The sequence below is a fragment of the Penicillium longicatenatum genome (genome assembly GCF_028827895.1).
Source record: "Penicillium longicatenatum strain IBT 33135 chromosome Unknown contig_1_segment0_segment0, whole genome shotgun sequence".
NCBI classification, from domain to species: Eukaryota; Fungi; Ascomycota; class Eurotiomycetes; order Eurotiales; family Aspergillaceae; genus Penicillium; species Penicillium longicatenatum.
This window is the reverse complement of record NW_026643119.1, coordinates 506,604-520,486: the sequence shown is the minus strand read 5'-3', so window position 1 is coordinate 520,486 and position 13,883 is coordinate 506,604. Positions and strand designations below refer to the sequence as shown.

General features: G+C 52.0%; 3 protein-coding genes across 3 annotated transcripts; 2 read left to right on the top strand and 1 right to left on the bottom strand.

Annotated features, from left to right (window-relative positions):
* Positions 1-884: 884 nt before the first annotated feature.
* N7484_000982 (uncharacterized protein) lies at positions 885-4,228 on the bottom strand (the record flags this gene model as incomplete). The annotated part of the gene is made up of 2 exons (XM_057111402.1): positions 885-3,898; positions 3,955-4,228. 2 exons carry the CDS (start codon positions 4,226-4,228, stop codon positions 885-887), a joined length of 3,288 nt encoding a protein of 1,095 aa, XP_056976139.1.
* Positions 4,229-5,687: 1,459 nt separating this feature from the next.
* On the top strand, positions 5,688-12,435 carry N7484_000981 (bifunctional carbamoylphosphate synthetase/aspartate transcarbamylase; the record flags this gene model as incomplete). Its single annotated transcript, XM_057111401.1, has 3 exons — positions 5,688-6,297; positions 6,351-12,322; positions 12,379-12,435. The coding sequence occupies 3 exons, from the start codon at positions 5,688-5,690 to the stop codon at positions 12,433-12,435; spliced, it is 6,639 nt and encodes a 2,212-aa protein (XP_056976138.1).
* Positions 12,436-13,367: 932 nt separating this feature from the next.
* Positions 13,368-13,857, top strand: N7484_000980 (uncharacterized protein; the record flags this gene model as incomplete). Its single annotated transcript, XM_057111400.1, has 2 exons — positions 13,368-13,761; positions 13,847-13,857. 2 exons carry the CDS (start codon positions 13,368-13,370, stop codon positions 13,855-13,857), a joined length of 405 nt encoding a protein of 134 aa, XP_056976137.1.
* Positions 13,858-13,883: the final 26 nt, after the last annotated feature.

Here is a 13,883-nt window from a genome sequence, read left to right as displayed (position 1 = left end):
TACATTTTGAACAACAAAGACACTGTTGGAGTGTAGGGAGTCTCCACTTTGACAGGTCCAAGAGTGGGTCAACAACGGTCTTACCCATCTGTCTAGGTAACCTGCATGGCAGAAATAAATTAATTGCACAGTCATCAAAACATTACCACTGCGTTATACTTCATCAACCATGGTTCTTCAGCATCTCACCCATGTATTCCACAAGCCAAGCATGCTTTCATGGCCAATCTATCCCACACAAACCATAACCTCAACCTTACAAGGCTATGAACCAACGCTAATTCCTGGTAATCTTGAAATGTTTTTTGTTTTTCATTGGAATCTATGGTATCTATTTCAGAGCTTCCTGAATTTTGACACGCTTCTCAGCTTAGGATCCCTATTCCAAAGTCGCCGGCCTTTAAATCAGTCTTGTCCCAGGAATATATACAATCTCGCCTATTAGTTAACAGCCGAGTTCATTACAAGATAGAGTTCTATCGCGTCCACTAGGTAAGTGCATTCAGCATGATCGAACCTTGTCCAATATCTCGTGCTCCGCCTCATGGCCGCGTAGTGAGGAAGGAACCGTTCTGACTACAAATAAAGAGATGGAGGCTCTCCGGGGAGGATGTTTCGACCAGACAAGTGTGCCCCCCGGGCAGCTGGTCAACTTGCACAAAAATGAGCACCCGGGTATTAACTGTCCGAAACAAACAGAGATATAGAGTGAGAACATTGGAAAATATCATGTGGTTCAAAAGTGGTATCGCAAAGGATGAAAATCAACACGCCATGCATCCCGACATTCAAAACTCAGAAAAGCCGCCTATTCTAGTTACAACAGAGGTTGGGAAATATTCTACATTCTTGGAAGACTCGGATAAGGAATCAGTGGCAGGAAATTAGCTCGATCGCTGAGTTGCACGCTCAGACGGTTGCCCATCACGACCTCGCCCACTTCCATCTGAGTGGGGTCTCCGCTTTTTGGTATCTTTCTTCTCCGCCCGCTTCTTTTTCTCGCGCGTGGGAGGACGGGATTCATCCGGTCGGCTGCGGCTGAGGCTACGGCTGGATCCTGTGCGGCGGAGGTCCTTGACCTCTTTGATGACCTCGCGGAATCCCTCCTCGATGTTGTTCATGCGAGCAAGGACTAATTTGCTGAGCATGTCTTGGCTTTGGCTGGGTCCGTCCCGACGGAGATTTCCGGTAGCGAGAGCCATTTGGGTGTTGAAGCTGGATGGGATCACACCCGCAAAGCCACCGGCCACAGCCTTATTATCGCCTAGATCAGATCCGAGATCGAATAGCAGTGATCGTGGGGCTCGTCGGGCAGATGGACGGTCGGATAGATATAGCCCTTCGATTTCTGGGACGGACATGTGGTTAAAGCCTAGAGAGGGGTTGCGCGAGAGGACAGCGTTAAGAGCATGTCGTCGCACAGTGCCAATATTTGCAGACGTTGATATGCCTGGCGGATGATCGTCATCTGAGGAGTCTTCGTGGGGCCGTGGGGGTGTTGTTCTTCCTTCAGTCTCTTCATTCGGCGAACCAACGGGATTGTATAGCATGGTAGCCCCTGAAATGTTTCGTGTGTGTCTGGGGCGGCGTACTGGGCTTTCTCGTCTGGATATGACTCTGGCAGTGGATGGTCGGGAGCTGTAGAATTTGGGGGTAGTCTTCTCCATACTGCCGGCCGGATTGGCACCGTCAGTAAAGGATCCCTTTTCCGAATGCTCTTCATGGGAGCCATCATCACTGTCGAGCTCATCGTCTCCTTCCATGTCGGTGTGCTGAGAGAGAAGGCGGGTTCGCGTAGGCGATATCGAATCTCTCCGTCGGGGGTAGAAGGCTGGATTGGCAAAATAACTGATTCGTTCTTCAGGATTGGATGCTGCCACAGATCGAGTAGTTTCTGTGAAATTGCGCCCATGTGAATCCATTGTCTTTCGCATTGGGAGCTGAGGGCGTCGCAATGGCATCTCAAGCCGATCCACAATAGCTCGGTCTTCCTCATCTGGGGTATTAGCTGGCCCGGAACCAATCTCTTGCATCCAATCCTTGATGACATTATTGGTTTGGTGTTTGCGCATGCTGCCCGGCCTATCCCGAGCTCGGTCGCTAGTGGTTTGCTGTCGGAAGACCTCTTCCAGGGCCTGATCTTTCTGGTATGTAGCCACCGACGGCTCTCGCATTAAGCGTGGCGCCCTCGTGCTAAATGCCTGGAACCGACTGGGTCGGGTCTGCGCCGATGTTTGTTGACGGGATGCTGCGTCAACAAGGTCCATCGGCTCCATCACACGAGCACTGAGAATGGTCTTTTCGTAGAGACAAATAGTGAACAGTATTGGCAAGTGTGTGACTTTGATGATGGTCCTATTAAGCTTGATATATTGACGGAAAGGTATGAGGTACCGGAACGGCGTGACAAGCCAAGCAATGACATTTGCTGGGGCCACGTAGCTGAACAGCGCATCTGACTTGACCATGGATATGGTGTTGACAGCAAACAAGAATTGATGCTCAGAATCAGCGTTGTTCACAATCCGCATGAAGCTGTTGGACAGTACGGAGACAAGGATGGTGACGATCACAAAGTGACAAATGAAGAGAAAGACCGTGAGAATGGTCCTGCCGAGGAAATTGTACTCATCCCACATCGCCCACGCAGTCGGTGTAAATCCCATCACCATCTGAAATAAGCCATACGCGACGGTCTTCGGAGAGTTGTCATTTCCAAAAGACAAGAATGCGACGAAAAAGCCGCTGCACGCAATTACAATCAGCACAAAGACGGCGATCAGATCGGATGCCATGATTCGAAACGCAACCAGCAGTTGGGAGAAGTAACGGTAATGATCAAGGATTGAGAACAGACGAGGAAAGAGAAGGACGGAACTGGCAGCCAGAATGTCGTATGCTTGATCGGCTATCTGGTTGCTCCGTGGATAAGTCAGGAAAGCACCGTAGACACGCAGGCAATAGTAACAAAACAGGAGCAGCAGAATCCCGAGATCGAAAAGATTCCAAAAGCTCATCAGATAAAGACTGAAGCCTTGTTCATTGAAACCAACAATTTCGTCGAGCATGAATCCTGCACTCCAAAACCAAAATACAATCTCCAAAGATGTGATCCGGCCACTGCGCTGTTCAAGAACAGCCAAGAACAGACCAAGCAAGACCGCGAACGATATCGTTGATAGAAATTGTCTATAACGAGGCACACGTAACCGCGAAAGTTTGAACAATGACGCGTTTTGGGGGTTGTACAAGGTCACAGAGCGCCGAAAGGTCGCATTTCCAGTCTGAATCGGGATCCCATTTTGATCCGTCGTGGTTCCGTAGTTATAATCCCCCATGGACGATCGGTTCAAAGGCCGATGCAAGTGATCAGCAGCGGAGTGAAAGACGATTGTCCCCGCCCAAATGGCTTCCAATTGCTGTACCACTACTGGATGCGCTAGGAAGCGTTTTGCCTGCGCCCGAATGGCCACCTCCAGACAGGATATCCGAGCAGTACCCGCAACTTTTCCCTGTGGTGGACCAGCCGGCCACGCTGTGGGCATATCATGCCCCTGTAGTGGATCAAAGTCATACGATAGCGCATCGATCAATTCGCGAGTCGTGTATTCCCGCAGCAACTTAATCGCAAGCAGTTCGCTGACCATCGCGCGGGTCTGACTTGCCCCGCTGTTTCCAGGGTTGACATGAATCTCCTTCTCGAACTGCAGGCAGTTCGCCATCAGGGCATATAGGGTAGCTCGCGAAAAATGTTCAGACATGATCTGCTGCTGAATAGGTTTGATCAGGAACTGCGACACTTGGGGAGAGCGGAGTTGGTCCCAGGTCAGTGTGGTTTCGCATCGTGAGGCGATCAAGGGACGAATGGCATGGGTGATATCGTATACGGGCAGCGCATCTATGTGTGGGTTGTGGTTAGCGATATGACTCGTCGCGCATGACCAAACGTCATACCCAAATGCGAAGAGGAGAAGATTGGGAGCAGCGGGGTTGACTCTATAGGACCGTCATCCTCTTCCTCATTTTCCGGCTCCCAGTGACCACCTATGTCCTCATCGATATCCTCGAGCCCAGGCTCGTCGTCGCTGGAATCTGCCCCACGCGTGTTTCGCAGACCGCGTCGTGCACCGAACCATGGTGAATGGTCTGTCGCTGTGAAAGGCGAGGAAAATTGCGACTGGTCAATCCGCCCGCGCCGTGCTTTCGGGCGAAGGAGAGAGGCCAGCATATTGAGAAGCTTCACGTGGGCCGAGTAATCTGCATGACCGTTGAAGGTGTTGGCGTTTGGCGTTTAGTGCATGGTAATTTAGAAATACAGCTAGGAAGTAAATCGGCGAAACGTAAATAGAGAGAAATGAAGGGCCCAAGACGATAAAAACTAGCATCAACTGGGTTCCAAAATCTCAGCTCTGGGGGAAGTCAAATTATCTACAAGGTGAACACAAGCTAATGGCGCGCGATTAATCAGATCCAACATCTGCGAGTCCAAGCTTGGTTTAAAAAGACGTCCCAATAGTAATGTAGACGCCCCCATTCGCCAGATTTAGTATAGCGTGGTATTGGTATTTTAGAAATAGACACGTCCTTACAAAACTTACTTGGGTGCACAACAGGTCTCATACCCAGGTAAGAATTGGAGTATTATGGAGAGTATATATGTTGGATTGATCTGAGAAAAGATCATCAATATACACTGTAAGGCCTTGGTACAAAAAATACAATCCTGTGCAGTTTGGCACGGGGTGATGGGGCGTCTTTTTAGCGACTTGGGGCGTCCTTTTAATAACGCCCGAGCTTCGGCAGATCTAAAGGCACGATATACGTCATTGCGCAGATTCCCCGTACACCTGACCGCACATTCCACAAGTCACAGTATGAACCAGGTTTTTGAATATGATCAAACTTTTGATCACAAGCAGCACAGCCATTTAGATAATTGTCATGTTGATCATTGGTTCTCCCAGTCACTATTCATGGGAGTATGTAGCAGAGTACATCAACTCAATGCGCACAGTTCTTGTACAGTGCATCCTCACCGGTCGCCGGCACTTATCGCCTTATCGGGACTGACCGCCTGCAGCGCTCTGCAGGGATTTAATTTATTAAAAGAGGCCTATACAAGAGCAGAAGCAGAAACCATAGTTGGTGTCCTTATTAACATACAGAGTAGTTGAAACCTCAAATCCTCATTAGATATCCTCTTTCCTCTGTAGATAATTCGGCTCTTCATGTTTCCACTTTTCCCACTTTTTTTTTTCCTTCTTTTTTTGCAGCGACCAGATCCACTATGAGAAGCTTGGAGAAAAACTCTGAGGGCGGTCAAGTACCACGGCGCACCGAAACCGGTGGGTCTGCTCGACGGTGAAAATTTTCTGCCACGGCCCTCAATTTTCTTCTTCTTTCATATCTCAGCTCATTGCAGCTGCTGCACAAATTACCCCCTCTCTTACTCAATTTAAAAACCCCAGAAAACCCCACGACCAAGAAGACGAATCAAAGGTCTCATTGGCGAATGCTGTGCTAGAGTGACCTGCCCTCGCTCAGATTCGTCCCCGAGAGGACTTGTCCCCTCAATTTTCCCCTCCACCAAGTCAGTTACCTTCAACCGCTTTCCAAAGGAATCGGTCAGACCGAGTCCGCATTTGGGCGGTACTTGAAAAGATAAAAAAGCACCGAAGCTATTCACAATGGCTGCTACTGGTGCTGTGATTGCCCCGGCCACCATCCCGGTCCGGGGTGGTAGTGACCGACTCATGGCCCTCGAGCTGGCGGATGGTACCGTGTACCAGGGTTACAACTTTGGTGCGGAGAAGAGTGTGTCTGGTGAATTGGTCTTCCAGACTGGTATGGTTGGCTACCCCGAGTCGGTCACCGACCCTTCATACCGCGGCCAGATCCTGGTTGTCACCTTCCCTCTGGTTGGAAACTACGGTGTCCCTTCGCGGGAGGAGATGGATGAGGTGCTCCAAAGTCTGCCCAAGTACTTCGAGTCAAGTCAGATTCATGTCGCCGCATTGGTTGTGGCAGCCTACGCTGGCGAGGATTACTCTCATTTCTTGGCAAAGTCTTCTCTGGGTGACTGGCTCAAGGAGCAGGGTGTTCCTGCCATCCACGGTATTGACACTCGTGCTCTGACCAAGCGTCTTCGTCAGACCGGTAGCATGCTCGGTCGCCTGCGTCTGCAGAAGGCCGGAGAATCCAACGGCGTCTCCGATGGTGTTGAGGCTGCCAACTGGAGCTCACACTTCGAGGAGGTCGAATGGGTGGACCCCAATGCCAAGAACCTTGTTGCTGAGGGTGAGTCGAAGAGCAGAGCCCTTTTCAATGCTTCTTTTCTGACGGTTTTCTAGTTTCCATCCGCGAGCCCCGCCTGTACACGCCCCCCGCAGATGTTGCTCTCAAGCACCCCTCGGGCCGCCCCGTTCGCGTTCTGTGTTTGGATGTCGGTATGAAGTTCAACCAGCTGCGCTGCTTGCTCTCCCGCGGCGTCGAAGTCATGGTCGTTCCTTGGGACTACGACTTCCCCACCCTGGCCGGCAAGGACTACGACGGTCTGTTCGTGTCCAACGGTCCCGGTGACCCTGCAACCCTGACTACTACCATTGCCAACCTTGAAAAGACTTTGAAGGATGCCCGCACACCCGTCTTCGGTATCTGTTTGGGTCACCAGCTGATTGCCCGCGCGGTCGGTGCTACTACCAGCAAGATGAAGTTCGGTAACCGCGGTCACAACATTCCCTGCACAAGCATGATCTCTGGAAAGTGCCACATCACTTCCCAGAACCACGGTTACGCCGTCGATGCCTCCAGTCTTCAGAACGGCTGGGAGGAGCTGTTCGTCAATGCCAACGATGGCAGCAACGAGGGTATCCGTCACACCAGCCGCCCCTTCTTCAGTGTCCAGTTCCACCCGGAGAGCACCCCCGGTCCTCGCGACACCGAGTACCTGTTTGATGTTTTCATCAACACCATCCAGAAGTCTATCGCATCTGCTGATGCCCTCACCAAGCCCGTTGAGTTCCCAGGTGGTCTCATCGCGGACAACCGCAAGGCCTCTCCTCGCGTCTCTGTTAAGAAGGTTCTGGTCCTCGGTAGTGGTGGCCTGAGCATTGGTCAGGCCGGTGAGTTCGACTACTCTGGTAGTCAGGCTATCAAGGCGTTGAAGGAGGAGGGTATTTACACCATCTTGATCAACCCCAACATTGCCACCATCCAGACCTCCAAGGGTTTGGCTGACAAGGTGTACTTCCTGCCCGTCAACGCTGAGTTCGTTCGCAAGGTCATCAAGCACGAGCGCCCCGATGCCATTTACGTTACCTTTGGTGGTCAGACCGCTCTGTCCGTTGGTATCGAGCTCAAGGATGAGTTCGAGGAGCTCGGTGTTAAGGTTCTGGGTACTCCCATCGACACCATCATTACCACTGAGGATCGTGAGCTGTTTGCTCGTAGCATGGACTCGATTGACGAGAAGTGCGCGAAGTCGGCCTCTGCCTCCACTATTGAGGAGTGCATGCAGGTTGTTGAGGCCATTGGCTTCCCCGTCATTGTGCGTGCTGCTTACGCACTGGGTGGTCTCGGCAGTGGTTTTGCCGAGGACATGGACCAGCTGCGGGACCTCTGCACCAAGGCTCTGGCTGTCAGCCCTCAGGTGCTCATCGAGCGCAGTATGAAGGGCTGGAAGGAGATCGAGTACGAGGTTGTTCGTGATTGCCAGGATAACTGCATCACTGTCTGCAACATGGAGAACTTCGATCCCCTTGGTATTCACACTGGTGACTCCATTGTCGTTGCCCCCTCCCAGACTCTCTCTGATGAGGACTACAACATGCTTCGGACGACTGCCGTTAATGTCATCCGCCACCTTGGTGTCGTCGGTGAATGTAACATTCAGTACGCCCTGAACCCCTTCTCCAAGCAGTACTGCATTATTGAGGTCAACGCTCGTCTGTCTCGCTCTTCTGCTCTCGCCTCCAAGGCCACTGGTTACCCCTTGGCTTTCATTGCTGCCAAGCTGGGTCTGGGTATTCCCCTGAACGAGATCAAGAACTCCGTCACCAAGTCCACTTGCGCCTGCTTCGAGCCCTCGCTTGATTACTGCGTGGTCAAGATCCCCCGATGGGATTTGAAGAAGTTCACTCGTGTCTCTACTCAGCTCGGTTCATCCATGAAGAGTGTCGGTGAGGTCATGAGCATTGGTCGTACCTTCGAGGAAGCTATTCAGAAGGCTATTCGTTCCGTTGATTTCCACAACCTCGGTTTCAACGAGAAGGATGCCCTTATGTCCATTAAGGGCGAGCTCCAGACTCCTTCCGACCAGCGTCTCTTTGCCATTGCCAACGCTATGGCTACTGGCTACTCTGTCGAGGATATCTGGAAGCTGACCAATATCGATAAGTGGTTCCTGACCCGCCTGAAGGGCTTGAGTGACTTTGGCAAGTCCATGTCCGCGTTCAATGCTACCTCGGTTCCCGTTCCTATGATCCGCCAGGCTAAGCAACTTGGTTTCTCCGATGCTCAGCTTGCCAACTTCCTTGGTTCCAACGAGCTGGCTGTGCGCCGCATGCGTGTTGAGGCTGGCATTACCCCTATTGTCAAGCAAATCGATACCGTCGCCGCTGAGTTCCCTGCCGTCACCAACTACCTTTACCTCACCTACAATGCCTCTGAGCACGATCTGAAGTTCGAGGACCACGGTATCATGGTTCTTGGCTCCGGTGTCTACCGTATTGGTTCGTCTGTCGAGTTTGATTGGTGTTCCGTGCGCACTATCCGCACTCTCCGCGAGCAGGGTCACAAGACCATCATGGTTAACTACAACCCGGAGACTGTCAGTACCGATTACGACGAGGCCGACCGCCTCTACTTCGAGAACATCAACCTTGAGACTGTTCTTGACATTTACCAGCTGGAGACTTCCAGCGGTGTTATCATGTCCATGGGTGGTCAGACCCCTAACAACATTGCCCTGCCCCTGCACCGTTTGAACGTCAACATCCTTGGTACTTCTCCCGAGATGATTGATGGTGCCGAGAACCGCTACAAGTTCTCTCGCATGCTGGACCGCATTGGTGTTGACCAGCCTGCCTGGAAGGAGCTGACTAGCATTGAGGAAGCCCGTGAGTTCTGTGACAAGGTCAGCTACCCTGTGCTTGTCCGTCCCTCCTACGTGCTTTCTGGTGCTGCCATGAACACGGTTTACTCGGAGGATGACTTGGAGAACTACCTCAACCAAGCCGCCGATGTTTCTCGCGACCACCCCGTCGTCATCACCAAGTACATCGAGAATGCCAAGGAAATTGAGATGGATGCCGTTGCCAAGAACGGTGTCATGGTTGGTCACTTTATCTCTGAGCACGTTGAGAACGCCGGTGTTCACTCTGGTGACGCCACTTTGATCTTGCCCCCGCAAGATCTGAGTGCCGAGACGATTCGTCGCATTGAGGAGGCCACTCGCAAGATTGGTAACGCCCTGAACGTCACTGGTCCTTACAACATTCAGTTCATTGCCAAGGACAACGATATCAAGGTCATCGAGTGCAATGTCCGTGCCTCTCGTTCATTCCCCTTCGTGTCCAAGGTCATGGGTGTGGATCTTATCGAAATGGCTACCAAGGCTATGATGAGCATTCCGTTTACTGAATACCCTCCTGTCAACATCCCCAAGGACTACGTTGGTGTGAAGGTTCCCCAGTTCTCCTTCTCGCGTCTCTCCGGCGCTGATCCCGTTCTTGGTGTTGAGATGGCCTCCACTGGTGAGGTTGCCTCCTTTGGTCGTGACAAGTACGAGGCCTACCTCAAGGCTCTGCTGTCCACTGGCTTCAAGCTGCCTAAGCGCAACATCTTGTTCTCCATTGGTTCGTACAAGGAGAAGCTTGAGATGCTTCCTTCTATCAAGAAGCTCCACGATCTCAAGTACAACTTGTTCGCTACCTCCGGTACCGCTGACTTCCTCAAGGAGAACGGTGTTCCTGTGAAGTACCTCGAGGTTTTGGCTGGTGAGGAGGAGGACATCAAGTCTGAGTACTCTCTCACTCAGCACTTGTCCAGCAACCTCATTGATCTCTACATCAACTTGCCGTCAAGCAACCGTTACCGTCGCCCGGCCAACTACATGTCCAAGGGTTACCGCACTCGTCGCATGGCTGTCGACTACCAGACTCCTCTGGTCACCAACGTGAAGAATGCCAAGATTCTCATTGAGGCCATTGCTCGCCACTTCCCTCTGGACATTCAGACCTCTGACTTCCAGACTAGCCACCGCACTGTGACTCTGCCTGGCCTGATTAACATCGCTGCCTTTGTTCCTGGTCTTACCACCCCTGGCTCTAAGGACTTCGAGGCCGTCACCAAGGCCTCCATGGCCGCTGGTTTCACTATGGTCCGTGTCATGCCCGTTGGAGTTGACAGCTCGGTCACCGATGCTGGTGACCTGAACGTTGTTCAGCAGAATGCTCAGGGCAAGTCTTTCTGTGACTTCAACTTCTCGGTTACTGCCACTTCCTCCAACTCTGACGAGATCACTCGGATCACTGGTGATGTTGGCTCTCTCTTCATCCCCTTCAACCACCTGTCTGGCAACATCAACCAGGTGGCCACTGTGACCAACCACTTTGCTTCCTGGCCCTCCAGCAAGCCCATGATCACTGATGCCAAGGGTACTGATCTGGCCTCGATCCTGCTCTTGGCCAGCCTCCACAGCCGCAACATCCACGTGATGAGTGTCACCTCCAAGGAGGACATTAAGCTCATCGCTCTGAGCAAGGAGAAGGGTCTGAAGGTTACTTGTGATGTCTCCATCTTCTGCCTCTTCCTTTCGCGCGAGGACTTCCCTGCTTGCAGCTCTCTGCCCTCTGCTGAGGACCAGAAGGCTCTGTGGGAGCACTTGAGCTCTATCGATATCTTCTCGATCGGTAGCATTCCCTTCCAGCTTGCTGGTAAGGATGCTTCGCCCGATGTCGGTCTCGCCGAGTCTCTGCCCCTCCTCTTCACTGCCGTGGCTGAGGGCCGTCTCACCATTGAGGACGTTACTGCTCGTCTCTACGAGAACCCCAAGAAGATCTTCGAGCTCCACGACCAGGCCGACTCCTCGCTTGAGATCGAGATTGACCGCCCTTACGTGTTCCAGAACACTCAGGCTTGGTCTCCATTCAACGGCAAGATGATGCGCGGCTCCGTTCAGCGCGTCGTCTTCCAGGGCAAGACCTCCTGTCTTGACGGCGAGATCACCACCGAGGCTGGCAAGGGTGTTGACATGTCTTCCCACCGTATCATCCCCAGCTCCCCCGTCCAGAAGCCGACCACCCCAATGGTCCGTCCTGAGACCTCCCTGGAGCATCAGAGCACCCCTAGCCGTCGCACCCGTGCTCTGGACTCCGTCCCCGTTGGCGAGCTTGGACCTCCTCTGTACACCCCCTCTTCCCAGGCCTCCTCCCCGCTGAGTGAGATGCTCTCCCGATCTCAGTTCCGTGGAAAGCACGTGCTGTCCGTGAACCAGTTCACTCGCGCGGATCTTCACCAGCTCTTCACTGTCGCCCAGGAGATGCGCCTCGGCGTTCAGCGCCAGGGTGTCCTTGACGTGCTGAAGGGTCGTGTTTTGTGCACTCTCTTCTACGAGCCCTCCACCCGCACCTCGGCCTCTTTCGATGCCGCTATGCAGCGCTTGGGTGGTCGTGTTATCCCCATCGCCACCGAGCACTCCTCTACTCAGAAGGGTGAGACTCTCCAGGACACCATCCGCACCCTTGGCTGCTACGGTGATGCTGTGGTCCTCCGTCACCCCAGCCCCGACAGCACCGACGTTGCCGCCAAGTTCTCCCCCGTTCCTATCATCAACGGTGGAAACGGCTCCGTCGAGCACCCTACCCAGGCCTTCTTGGACCTCTTCACCATCCGGGAGGAGCTGGGCACTGTCGCCGGTCTGACCATCACCTTCACTGGTGACCTCCGGTACGGCCGCACCGTCCACTCCCTGATCAAGTTGCTCCGATTCTACGATGTCCAGGTGCAGCTGGTGGCTCCCAAGGAGCTGTCTCTGCCCGAGGACGTTCGCCAGCAGCTTGTCGCTTCTGGCCAGCTCCGCCTCGAGACCGAGGAGCTGACCCCTGAGATCGTGGCTCGTTCCGACGTTCTGTACTCTACCCGTGTGCAGAAGGAGCGCTTCACCGACCTCGCCCAGTACGAGCGTCTCAAGAACAGCGTTGTCATTGACAACGCTCTGCTCAAGCATGCCAAGAGCCACATGGTCGTTATGCACCCTCTGCCTCGCAACGCTGAGATCACCGAGGAGGTTGACTTTGACCAGCGGGCTGCTTACTTCCGCCAGGTATGTTTTCTCCCCAACCTTCCATTTACTGGGGAATCCTAACTAACTTCTTCTAGATGAGATATGGCCTGTACTGCCGCATGGCCCTCCTGGCTTTGGTTCTGGCCCCTTAAATCTTGGCCTCTTTATAATGTGCAAACAAAAAGCGCCTTTGATTTTTCTCACGCATGACATGTTTTTCTTTCTCTTTCCTTGATTTCAAAAGTGTTGTTCTGTCTGGATATCTTTGCTATGTAGGTGAGCAGCTACCTATACATATAAGAAGAGCTGTATAGATTAGACGAATCTCCGTTTTATGAATTAGAAGCCCCCGTGCTATGTATGATGTATATTATGTTATGTGTTATGTGTTATGTGTCGTGTCGTGTCGTGTGTCGTGTGTTACGTTTTGTGTGTTTTGGCGTGGCGTGCGTTGCGTTCGGTCTGTTTTGGGGCGTTCTTTCTGATTTCTTCTGGTTTTGGGGGTTTTTTGGGCATATCTGGGGTCTTATAACTATATACCAATTTGATTTCACCCTTGCATCTATTTTCTCCATGATTTACTCTATATTTTGCCAAAGATAAGGTGGAAGACGCAAAAGTCCTTGTCGTCTGCTGGTGGAGAAGGACCCACCACACTAAGCCGAATGCGACAGGGCAAAACCAGTCTTTGTTCCAAGCTACACCCCGAGATGTTACTTATGTAACTCGGACCTATGGGTTGTTGGCCCTGAACAGTCTTTGTCCTTATTGTACATCCCAAAACAGCATCACCTGGACAGGCAAAGAGCGCATGTGAATGGAATATTGTATCCAATTCACGGCTTTGAATCATATCTAGGTCCTTCATTGTCTCTTTGTACCTAGAATACCACAATGAACATATTCATCACAATGGATATAATGAAGTCTAGGCACTCGGCCAATGTCCATGAATATAAAGACCTCGAGTCTCCAGCCTCCAACTGATTACACGTCAAGATCACCACTGCTTTGCAGATCGTCTAACTAGACGCGCCTACCTGTATCACTTACTTGAACATGACCCTCACAAGAATCTACAATAATGGAGACTAACTTTTTAGATGAAGTACGCCAAACCGCAATGGAGGTTATAATAGACACAGTTTTTCGCGGAAGACGCTCCAATGGACAGACCGAGCAAGAAGCCACAGACAACGTTATAATTCACCTATCAGTGTTGGGCCAAGACATCTTTCCGATGGGCATTGATATCCTGCGACAGCGGGGATTGATCGCTGAAAACATGAATGTCTACTTTGTAGGTTACGGATTGATTCTTATCGGCCCTGCAGATTCCGGACACGGACTTACTATTATGCCATTCGAGCATGAAATGGAGCGGCTTCCGTCTGGGTCTCGGTGGGTGGATTCTGACCTTGACATAGATTCCAATGATCGATACCTTGTTAGTTCTGACGACGAGACAGACCAGCATGGTATGTCATGGACTGACGTACGTGACTTTGGTATGGAAATCGTCGGCGATCTAATACTGAAGTTATGAATTCATTGCCTCGGCAGACGGTGAGTGATACTGTGTTGGAGGGCGGAGACACCG